The 12,344-nt window shown below is 48.8% G+C and overlaps 1 protein-coding gene across 1 annotated transcript in view; it reads left to right on the top strand.

The window, feature by feature from the left end:
• Positions 1-12,344, top strand: part of ITGA9 (integrin subunit alpha 9) — a 342,670-nt gene that overhangs the window by 18,369 nt on the left and 311,957 nt on the right. Inside the window, 2 exon segments of the mRNA XM_042903314.1 lie at positions 487-593; positions 10,475-10,598. Coding sequence (XP_042759248.1) covers positions 487-593; positions 10,475-10,598 — 231 coding nt within the window.

The following is a 12,344-nucleotide window of genomic DNA, read 5'->3' as shown; positions in this document are numbered from 1 at the left end:
ATAATAGAGGTGACACATATATCTGTACGTAGTGAGAGCTACTTCATGATAATCCCTTCACGTCCTCACCTTCTCCAAAGTTCTTTCCCATCTAGAGCTTCTAATTTTTTTTTTTTTTTAACGAAGAATTGTCATGATATTCGTTAGCTGAAAAGGAGAGGTATCCATCGTGCCACTGTGTTCTTTAGTGCCGCTCAAAATGTCCGGTTTGCAAACTGCTTATTACTGGTACGTAACAGATGAAGGAGCTAGCTTCAGAACATAAATCACTGCACCACTTCCCTCCTCGAGGAAGTCTTGCGATGAAAAAAGTATTGGCTGAATTAAACGGCATGCGTCGCGCTGGAGTTGATTTCCATTTTGTTCCAAGTTCCTTATTTCCTCACTGGCAGGTAACCAGCACTTGGACTGTAGACCACCCTTTGAAAAGCAGCCAACGGAACGTCATTTCTCAAAGCAAGTCTGGCTTTTCTCTTTTTCATCCAGGGAAGAATCGGGGCATGTCGTGTGGAAAGACCTGCCGGGAAGACAGGGATGACGAGTGGATGGGGGTGAGCCTGGCCCGGCAGCCCAAGGCTGATGGCCGCGTGCTGGTAAGTGCCGTGGGGAGGGGGCGGCACTCTGAGGGTGAATGACTTCTAGATGCCTTAGGAAGGCTGGGCGGCACGGGGACAGGGGCATGGCCTTGAGGTTGTTGCCCGTTCTGGACTACTGCTTGAACAGATGACTGATCTTTTTATTTTTTTTCATCTGTCAGATGCTCAGTGCCCGTCCCGGGGTGCGGAGATATGGCTGTTGAAACGTGATCGTGTTTGTTGCATAAGTATTTTTGTGAATGTGTGTCTTTTAAGTTGAGGTATAGTGAGCATAAAATGCACAGAACTTAAGATTGTAGTTTTATTTTTGACAAAGGTACACTCCTGTGTGACGCCCTGACCCCCATCGAGTTATGGACTATCTCTGTCATCCCAGAAAGTTCTCTTATGTTCCTTACGAGTCAGTTCCTCCCACCCCAAGGCAACCGCTCGTATGATCAGTACTACCATGGATTCCTTTCGATTTTTCTAGATCTTCGTATAAATGGAAAGCTACCTGTGTGCTCTTTTGTCTAAGACTTCTTTCACTCAGAATACTTCTGAGATTAACTTGTGTGTATCAGCAGTTTATTCCTATTTATTCCTACATAGTATTACACGTTAGGAAACCCATGTTATTTTTGGCTCTCTACAGTTGACCTTTGAACAACACGGGTTGGGACTGCATGGGTCCACTTATTCGTGGATTGTTTACAGCACTCTAAGTGTATTTTCTGTTCCGTGTGATTTTCTTAATGTTTTCTTACCTTTAATTTATTGTAAGAAGAGAGTAGTACATATAAGACACAAAATCTGTGTTAACCTCCTTTGATGTTCTTGGTCAACTGTTAGGTCAACGAATAGGTCAACTATTCATTAAATTGTCGGGGAGTCAAAAGTTATATGCAGATTTTCAACTGCATGAGAGGGTCGGTACCCCTAACCCCCACTGTCATTCAAGGGTCAACTATATTTGGCTTCCAAAGTGCACGTGGCCTTCTCAGGTCCGTTAGGTGTGTTGAGGAGACGCAAAGAAAAGCCTTTGTCCTGGAGGCTTTTCGAGAGCTACGCCGTCCAGTGAGGTAGTTGCCAGCCACGTGGAGTCTGTGCATTTTAAGCCAATCTAGTCAAAAATTCAGTCCTCTGTACTAGCCACATTTCAAGGGATAAGTAACAGCATGTGGCTACTGGCTACTGTGTTGGACAGTGCACAGAGGAAACCCTTCCGTCACCACAGAGACTTCTACTGGACTCCACAAGACAGGCGTTTGTAACTGCCTCAGAAGTTTTGTCCACTTCTTCCTTTTTCTTTTAGTCTTTCCTATGGAGGTATGACCCTACATACCGACACACGCAACTTGATGCGGACGGCTTGGTGGCCTTTTCATACACATGCTCCTGCATCCCCGTTGCTAAGGCCAGAGTGTTCCCCTGTGCCCCTCTCCACTGAGAGAACCAGCATTCTGACTTCATAGGCCGTTTCTTTTCATTGGCTTTTCTTGGAAGCTGTGTGAAGCGTTTTCTCATAAAAGCAGAAGATCAAGGAGGGAAAACACTACCAGCTGCCGTTCATTGAGGGCTTCCTCCGGGCCACGTGCTGTAAAGTTGAGGGTTTATATATTTATATTTTATCCCAGGAGAAACAGGTTTTCCTTCAGGATCTAGGCAAAATGTTTCCTTCCCTGCCTGAGGAGCCCGCTTTTGTGTTAAACTTCTCCATGGAAGAGGCTATTTGTGTGAATTCGGCCTGCCTTCTCACCACAAAGTTAGCATCTGCCCCTGGTCAGGCCCCTTGGGGGAGGGAAGAAGCAGCTGGATGCTGTCACCAGTGTGGAGGGACCTTCCTACTGGAACCACTGTCGGTCTGCGCGGGGCCCCCAGCCCCTCTGTTTGTCTCTGTGTCCAGTTTGCGGGCTGCCCTGGACCATCTCCAGGCCTCCAGACGTAGTGGCCTGACCCTGACTGGACAACTCGGCCCCAGGACGGCTGGAATGTTGCCCGCCATCCTCTAGAAAGGAGGGAAGAAGCTGCTCCTTCTATAAATCAGGGTGGCCTGAGGTCGAGACTCAGCACAGAGGCGGTGGCGGTCTGGTGGAGGCACCCCACACGATGCTGCAGGGCGCGTGGAGCCTAGAGCCAGAGGTTGCTCCTGTGAAAACGTTTCTTCCTCCCACAGAAAGATGAGCTCTGTGCAGCCAAGAGCTTATTTCCAGAGAGTTCTGTGTCACTGCCAATCAGAGGAGGGGGCCACCTCTGGGGACATGAACGGCAGTGAGGATCGTGGGGATGAGTTAGCAAAGGAAGCTGAGAAGGCGGAGCTGGGGCTCAGGGTGATGGTGCCACGACAGGGTAGTCTGCCGTCATAACCCAGTTCTCGTTCATCGCACGCAGAGCTGTGTTCCTCACGTCTTACACGAGCCCGGCTTCATTCAATAAGCCATCCTGTGGGTGCTGGGGGAAGAGGGCACCCAACAGCATCCGTTCTCCTCATGGCTTTGTGTTTTTCACTGTGGTCAAAGACACAAGCTAAAATTTACCATCTTACCTGTATTTTTTTTTTTTAATTTTTTTTTTCAACGTTTTTTTAAATTTATTTTTGGGACAGAGAGAGACAGAGCATGAACGGGGGAGGGGCAGAGAGAGAGGGAGACACAGAATTGGAAACAGGCTCCAGGCTCCGAGCCATCAGCCCAGAGCCCGACGCGGGGCTCGAACTCACGGACCGCGAGATCGTGACCTGGCTGAAGTCGGCCGCTTAACCGACTGCGCCACCCAGGCGCCCCTCATCTTACCCGTTTTTAAACGAGCAGCACAGTAGTGTTACCGGTGTGTACATTGTTGGGCTACAGACCTCTCAACTTCTTCACCTTGTAAAACAAACTCTGCATTGAGCGCTTACCCCCATCCCTCTCCCCCCCAGTCTCTGGCAACCACCGTCCTGTTTCTAAGAGTCGAACTGCTTTCGATAACGACGTGAGTGGAATCATGCAGTATTTGTCTTGCCGTCGGCTTATTTCGCTTGGCACGATGTCCTCAAGTTTCATCTGTGTTGTAGCGTGTGGCAATATTTCTTTTTTCTAGGGCCGAATACTGTTCTATCCACTGATGGATGTTTGGGTGGCCTGGTTGTTGTGAACAGTGTTGCTATGACCACAGGTGTGCGATGATCTCTTCAAGATCCTGTTTTCAGTGTTTTTGTATAGCTGTCCAGATGTGGCATCACCAAACCCTATGGAAATTCTATTTTTAATTTTGTGGAGGCACCGTCACCCTGTTTTCCCACGGTGGCCGTGCCGTTTTACATTCTCACCAACAGTGCACAAGAGAAGGGTTCCAGTTTCTCCACATCGTTGCCGACAGGTTTTTTCTTTTTTTCTTCTTCTCTTTAAGAGTGGCCATCCTGATGGGTGCAAGATGGTGTCTCATGGTGGGTTTGATTTGAATTTCCCTAGGAATTGGTGATACTGAGCATCTTTTCACGTGCTTCCTGGCTATTTGTATGTCCTCTTTGGAGAAATGTCTGTCTGACTCCTTTGCCCATCTTTAAGTTGGATTGTTTGTTGTTGTTGAGTTGTCCCGGTGACTTTTTGCACCTGTGGCGTCTTGCTAGGAAAGGCTTGTCCTGAGTCTCCTCTGTTCTCAGCCCCCTCCGTCCTCCCAGTTTAGACTCTGCTTCCTCCTTGAGGCCTGTCATTGGTGACTGCGCTTTCTGGAATAAGCCTAGCATCTTGTGTGCCATTGGGAACTCGGCATTATGTTGTGACCTTTGTAAGTATAGTTTATCTTGCATGTATGCCTCCTTTTTTATGGAAGCTGCCTGGGGAGAGACCGCATTTTTTTCACCCTTTGCACTGTCAGTTATCAGTGCCTAGAGATGGTCTCTCTAAGGAGGGGTATCTAAAAGTATGTTTGAATAATGGAAGGGCAGAGTGTCACTATTAAAACAATTAGAAAGCAAATCAGCTGCCGTCTCTTCTTGGTGGCTGAGTGGTTGATGGAAGCATGAGGCAAAATGCTATAAAACAGCCCTAGAAATGATAGGTGACAAGGTACAAGGAGTGGTGACTTCATCCATATTTACATTTTGGAGGCCTCGTATCCATTTGCTTTTTCTTTAAGGTGTCAAATGTACCTGTCAAGGCTTTCTGCTAGGCAGGTATTTGCTTTAAAATTAAGCACAGGAAGATGCGTGTTATTCGAACACACTTTGAGCACGCAGGAGGTACCTGGGGTGTGAGCGTGGGACCTGTGTCCCCATGGAACGTAATATTGGATTCCACGGTGGCTTTGAACAGGGGGAGGTGGGGTGAGTTTTTTTTTTTTTTAAATGGCACCAGGTGCTGACTTCCAAGTATAGAACAGATGGAGAATTTGAAAGCCGCGACAGGGAGTCAAGTGTCTCATCGACAAATGACGTTTTCTGAGCCCCGAACCCGGCAACCAGCTCTGGTGGGCTGACTTTGGCTTAGTGTCTGCAGTCTGGGCTCATAGGTGTTGTGGTGCCTTCCTGTTTTCCTCCAGTCTTCCTGTTTTCCATCCAGATAATACCAGATGCAAACACAGCATCGGGATTAGGGGCAAGGCCCTTCCCACGCTGTCTGCCTGCTCCCCTGTGTGCAGACGACCGTTTAAGAAATAGAGAAGAAGCAGTCTTTGTTGCCATGGCCACCCAGGCACTCTGCATGGGCACGGGCCCTTTTCTTGGATTTGGGAGGGCACCTCAGGATGTTCAAGTCTGATGTCTTCTGCTTGTCATTAGTCTCCAAGGCTCAGACAACAAATAATTGAAGCATCCGGATTATTCCTCGTGGCAGCGGCATTCTGGGCTCTATGCCTCGTCCTTCCTAAACATCAGGGAGGCCCCTGTCTGCTCACGACTTCTCATCTGTCCACTTCTTTCAAAGCCGCGGCATACGGTGTTGCGTTTACTTCCATTGCCGTGTTTCCTGGTGGTGATGGCTAGAGAACGTCTAATGTGCTATAACACATACGGAGGAAAGTACACAGATGATTTGTGTTCACTTCGATGAATTGTCATTGGGTCCGCAGTCTCAGAAGGACTTTCCCAGCATTCCAGAAGCCCCTTCCCTGGGCCTCCCAGGCTCCTCCCTCCTCCTTTGGAGCAGGGGTGGGGGGGACTTCCTTGCCGGGTGGGGTGTTCTCGGTGGCCTGGGGCCTGGCCCTGGCTGTGCAGGGTGGACCTGAGGCATGGTAACAGCTCTGGCCATCTGTGTAAGAGGGTGGGGTGGGGACCTACGTGTCTTTGTGGCTGAGCCATCGGGAGAGGCCCAGGTCCTCCCACCCCCTCCCCCAGAAGGACGTGCTGTTTCCATACAACAAAAAAAGACCTTTGTAATAAATTGCTCATTTTCTCCTTTTTATTTTTTTTGGAGGGGGGGTAGTAAAAAACAATCCTCATAACTTGAAAGATGTCAAATTCTAAGGTTTGGGGTAATGTGGGACCATCTTCCCCTTTTTAGATCATTTGGAATCTGAGTTTGATTAGTCTTGTTGTTTCTAGAGAATGCGCTTCTTTTCCTGTTCTTCCCTGCTCTGCCCCCTTCCTCCCTCATGGCAGAACTCATTTGGAGAGATGGATGGGGTTAGTAATCCTTTGGAGACAGTCCCTAGGAATTTTTTTTAATGTAGGGGTCAGATTGACATGTGTGTGTATATATAATGATAATCAAGGCTAAACAGTCTTTTCTTTCTGTAATTTATATTCAGAAACAGTCTTCTTTGTTTTCCTACATGCATACTGCCTTTGACACTTTGATCTCTGACCTCACAGTATGCCTTAATTTTAGTTTAGTTTACTGTGAAATGCAATATTTGGATTTTCTAGGAATTCTCCAAGATCACTCCTTAAACAATTTATGGCACTTAAAAAAAACAAAACAAAAACAAATGAGGAGACAGTAAACTAGACATTAAATGCAGAATGTCCTTCCTTAGAAGAGTCAGCATGCCCCATGATAAATACCCGCCCCTTTGTACGGTCCCTCCAGCCCAGAAGTACAATAAAACGTGGTAAGCCCTGGAAGCCAAGGGCTTTGCTGAATCTATAAGCTAAACTGGAAGTAATTTGCCAGCCAACTAGATAAGTGATTCAAGTTTGCAAGCCATCAGAACTGAGTCAGGGCTAAAAATTTAAGAAATCAACTGTTTGGTGAAATGGAGTGATTATGTGCTTTGCGATAGATTTGCACAGGTCCTTGAGAAACTATGCTGTCGGCACAAAACTGTATCAAGTGGGGAGGAATAAAGGTGGTTTGCAGTATAAGGAACAACAAGAGGTCTTCCTGTGTAGTTTAATCTCACAGGGCAAGCACCAATGTGTGGGCAGTTTCACATTTCCGGTAGTTTTGCCCTTGGGCGGTGAGTGGCCTTGTCTTCAAGGGTGCTGCGGGCGGTGGATTTGAAGGAATGAAGAGCAGAGAGGCTGGAAGGCAGTGATTTTCATCAGAAGATGATCTGAGGATGACCAAGCCCCAAAGAGGCCCCTCTCTCCCTTGGTGACCTGGGTATTTCATTCGACCCCAGAATGGTTATCGCAGGGGTGTTGGGACCTCTGGGTAGGCCAGTAACAACAGCTACTAGATCTCCCTCAGGGGGTGGGGTTGACTGCTCCTCAGGCAGGAATGGGAACGTTTTTAAAAAACTTATTTAGGGGTGCCTGGGTGGCTCAGTCGGTTAAGCGGCCGACTTCAGCTCAGGTCACGATCTCGCGGTCCGTGAGTTCGAGCCCCGCATCGGGCTCTGGGCTGATGGCTCAGAGCCTGGAGCCTGCTTCCGATTCTGTGTCTCCCTCTCTCTGCCCCTCCCCCATTCATGCTCTGTCTCTCTCTCTGTCTCAAAAATAAATAAAATGTAAAAAAAAAAAAATTTATTTATTTTTTAATTTACATCCACATTAGCATATAGCGCAACAATGATTTCAGGAGTAGATTCCTTAACACCCCTTACCCATTTAGCCCATCCCCCCTCCCACCACCCCTCCAGCAACCCTCAGTTTGTTCTCCGTATTTAAGAGTCTCTTATGTGTTGTGCCCCTTCCTGTTTTTATATTATTTTTGCTTCCCTTCCCTTATGTTCATCTGTTTGTCTCTTAAATTCCTCATATGAGTGAAGTCATGTGATATTTGTCTTTCTCTGACTGACTAAATTCACTTAGAATAATACCCTCTGGTTCCATCCATGTAGTTGCAAATGGCGAGATTTCTTTCTTTCTTATTGGCAAGTAATACTCCATTGTATACATATACCACATGTTCTTTATCCATTCATCTGTCGATGGACATTTGGGCTCTTTCCATACTTTGGCTATTGTCAATAATGCTGCTATAAACACTGGGGTGCGCGTACCCCTTTGAAAAACCGCACACCTGTATCCCTTGGATAAATACCTAGTAGTGCAATTGCTGGGTCGTAGGTAGTTCTATTTTTAATTTTTTGAGGAACCTCCATACTGTTTTCCAGAGTGGCTGCACCAGTTTGCATTCCCACCAGCAGTGCAAAAGACATCCTCTTTCTCCACATCCTCACCAACATCTGTTGTTGCCTGAGTTGTTAATGTTAGCCATTCTGACAGGTATGAGGTGGTGTCTCATTTGGTTTTGATTTGTATTCCCCTGATGATGAGTGATGTTGAGCATTTTTTCATGTGTCGGTTGGCCATCTGGATGTCTTCTTTGGAGAAGTGTCTATTCATGTCTTTTGCCCATTTCTTCACTGGATTATTTGTTTTTTGGGTGTTGAGTTTGATAGGTTCTTTATAGATTTTGGATCCTAATCCTTTATCTGATCTGTCATTTGCAAATATCTTCTCCCATTCTGTCGGTTGCCTTTTAGTTTTGCTGATTGTTTCCTTCATTGTGCAGAAGATTTTTGTGTTGATGAGGTCCCAGTAGTTCATTTTTGCTTTTGTTAACCTTGCTTCCGGAGACATGTTAAATAAGAAGTTGCTGGGGCTGAGGTCAAAGAGGTTTTTGCCTGCTTTCTCCTCTAGGATTTTGATGGCTTCCTGTCTTACATTTAGGCCTTTCGTCCATCTTGAGTTTATTTTTGTATATGGTGTAAGAAAGTGGTCCAGGTTCATTCTTCTGCATGTCGCTGTCCAGTTTTCCCAGCACCACTTGCTGAAGAGACTGTCTTTGTAACATTGGTTATTCTTTCCTGCTTTGTCAAAGATTAGTTGGCCATACGTTTGTGGGTCCATTTCCGGTTCTCTCTTCTGTTCCATTGACCCAGATGTCTGTTTTTGTGCCAGTACCATACTGCCTTGATGATTGCAGCTTTGTAATACAGCTTGAAGTCGGGGATTGTGATGCCTCCAGCTTTGGTTTTCTTTTTCAAGATCGCTTTGGCTATTCGGGGTCTTTTGTGGTTCCATACAAATTGTAGGATTGTGTGTTCTAGCTCTGTGAAGAATGCTGGTGTTATCTTGATAGGGATTGCCAGAATGGGAACTGTCAAATGGAAAATGGACAAGGTTTTCTAGTGAGACAAGGAGGACCCTGAAGCGGTGGGTTCCTCCGCGGTAGGCAGCACCTGCTGGCTCTGAGACTTAAGGGAGCCACGCTGACACTTGGGCTTCCCGTGTGGAAAATAGGAATTCCAAAGACGCCTCTGGCCTCCCTCTAGCATTGCAGAAGAAATCAAATGTGGGCCCTGTAGATGCTGAACGTTGTGACCTGTTGTGCATTCGAAGGAAAGAGACCAAGAAGTTAAAAGGTCTGATTATTCTGGGATGCCAAAATATTTGACGGCTCAGTCAGTTGAGCGTCCGACTCTCGATCTTGGCTCAGGTCGTAATCTCATGGTTCGTGAGATTGAACCCCACCTTGGGCTCCACACTGGCAGTTCAGAGCCTGCTTGGGATATATTCTCTCTCTCTCTCTCTGTCTCTCTCTCTGTTCCTCCCCTAGTCTCTCTCACACTCAAAATAAATAAACTTTAAACAAACAAGCAAAAGCTCTGATTATTTTAGGAAAATACATTTGTAGGCCAGAGTGGACCGGGGGCAGAAGTGAATGTGTGTCCATGAGAAACAGGCTGGGCAGAGTGCCCGCCCTCACAGGAAGCGGGTCGGCCCCTAACCAAACTTGTGGGTGCTGGGGTGTGCGAGGTCACGCGCACACATGTAACTGGAGCGGGCAGGTGTGTCCGAGTGGGGGACTTCTGTGGTGGGTGGGGAAGGACGCGCCCCTCCCGCGTTCCTGCTGCTCCCCCAGCCCAGCGTCCGTTGGACGTTCACTTCCACTCTTGCCCGCCTGCGGGCTCCACACCGTGGCTATGTTCTCTCTCTCAACTGTAAACCAGGTCATGCCACTCACCTGTGTGAGACTGTTGGCTTCCCTTGCACGTCCACGAAGGTAATAGTCCCCACGGTCTGCAAGACCCCCGTGGGCTGGCCCCGTCCCCTCTCTGACCTCTTCCCTCCCACCGCAGTCCAGACCCGCCCGCCTTCCTTTCCCTCGAACCTTCAAGCCTTTCGCGGGGGCTTCCTCCGCACCCAATGACCCCTCTCCTGGAACACTGTCCTGCACCCTCAGCGTGGCTGGTTTGCTCTCCTGTCTCCCTGACCTCCATCCTTCCCACCTCCAGAGTCTCTGTCCCATAACTCCGGTCTTTCCTTCCCGGTGCTCAGCACTAGGTACAGTCCTCGTTGGTTTACGTATTTGTTTCCTGTCTCTTCCTAGTAGCCTCCTGGGGTTCGCTCATGTAGGTTGCCGATGCCCCAGACAGCTGGTGCCAAGCTCTGGCGGGACAGGAGGGAGGGTGGCTTTCTGGCCCCTCTGCCCCTCTCCTCCCACACAACCACCAGGTGTTGCCTGGGTTCTGCTTTGGGACCTGCTGGGGCTGACTTTCCTGCTCTGACCCCTCTCTCTGTCCTTTAGGCCTGTGCCCACCGCTGGAAGAACATCTACTATGAAACAGACCACATCCTGCCCCATGGCTTCTGTTACATCATCCCGTCCAATCTCCAGGCCAAAGGCAGGACGCTGATCCCCTGCTATGAAGGTGAGAGCTGCCGATTCTCACCCCCATCCCCATGCCAGATCTCCACCCCCAAGGTACCCAGAGCCACGCCCATCATCTCTGTTCCCCTCAGCTTCCCAAATTCTGACCAGAGGCAGCACTGGGTCCCTGATTGGCCTCTTGGCACCCACAGCCCCACCCAGGGAATGGGGTGACAAGGGGGCCATGGTTCCAGGCCCTGCCCAGCCCGGCCCATCTCTGCCCCAGAGTCCACAGTGCTTACAGACCTATGTGAAGTCTCAGACCGAGATTCACTGAGCCTCAGCCAAGCCATCAGGCAGAGGCACTGCCACATGCTGTGCAGCCTTGGGAAACATACTTTCTCTCTCTGGACCTCAGTGTCCTCGCCTGAAAATTCAGAGGTTGGCCCAGAGAGTCTCCACAGTCCCAGCTCCCAAAGGATCCTAATGCTCCGGAGACAGCTCCACGGACAAACGTCCTGAGGCAGGGGGAAGAGGAGACTCAGGATTCAGTCATTCTGTGACATCCCACGGCTGACCTTCCTTCCCATGCGGTCTGCTCACCTCATGGTAGTTTTCAGACCTTGCCAAGGGGCACCTGGGGTCTTGGAAGGAAATGTATTTCTCAGGCTCCCTGCTTAAAACCTCCAAACACCTGGGCACTGGACCATAAGCTGATCATCATCATCACTGTTGTTATTATCATTTCTTAAAAAAATTCTTTTTGAGCTGATCGTTATTTAGCTCAGTTGAACTTGAGCTTGAAGGGTTCAGGAAACACTCTCCTTTTCATCAGTTTTATAGCTTGTATATCAGGTTTTCTTTGCTTAGTTCCGAGTGAGATAGAACTCGTTTCCTCTTTAAGTGCTGTGCTGGTTATATTCCCCCTAATTTATTTGTTTGGACCCAAGTCTCCACCAGCCTCTGTTCACGTTTCCTCTGGGTCTCCCTGGGGTTTCCCAGGTTTCAAATCTGTGGCCACCAAAAATGATTCTGAGAAATGCTGCCTGGGCACATTCATTTTTCTGCCTCGTGGAGGACCCTCCAGGGCCCTGAAGGGGACTCAAGTGTCCCGAGCAGGTGTTCCGTGCAATGTCCCCGCAGAAGAACTGGCAGGGTCCCTGCAGGAGACGTGAACCCCATCCTTCCGTGAGGGTGAGCCTTGTTCTTTTCCTGTGTCAGCATTTGGTCAGCTGTCGCTGGGCCACGTGGGGAAATTGAACTCTGGCCCCCTTTGTCTCTGCATTGTTCCGGTCAGAAGAAAAACTTCATCTGAAAAATAGGTGTGATGTAGTCCGTCAAGAGGGAGGGATAGATAGTATGAAGACACAAATAAGGGGTCAAGGCAGTGTCCTGACTGCCCCAGCCTATTCCTCACTTTGTCCCCCCAGGAAGAAAAGGCAAAGCCCCTGGAACAACTTTTTGGGTAGCTCGTTGGCCCAGGGAGAGGTGAGGAAATCGATAGGAGGCAGTGGTGATGGAATCCAAAGTAGTTACGCAATACGACCAGCATGTTGGTTTTCCCAGGAGACGTGTTGTGAAATATGGACGCGTTGCGGTCCCCAGCGATTCCTCTGTGTACCCCTATAAGAATCAGAACGCAAAAGGACAGACCTCTGACGCGGTCGCGGGAGCCCACGGCGCGGTCGCGGTCGCGGGAGCCCACGGCGCGGTCGCGGGAGCCCACGACGCGGTCGCGGGTGCACGTAACATTGGGAGCCCAATGTTACGTGCACCACTAGCCACCGTGGCTCACGCTTCCGGCACG

Source organism: Panthera leo, chromosome C2 (assembly GCF_018350215.1).
Source record: "Panthera leo isolate Ple1 chromosome C2, P.leo_Ple1_pat1.1, whole genome shotgun sequence".
Lineage (NCBI taxonomy): Eukaryota > Metazoa > Chordata > Mammalia > Carnivora > Felidae > Panthera > Panthera leo.
This window is presented reverse-complemented; position numbering and strand designations above follow the sequence as displayed.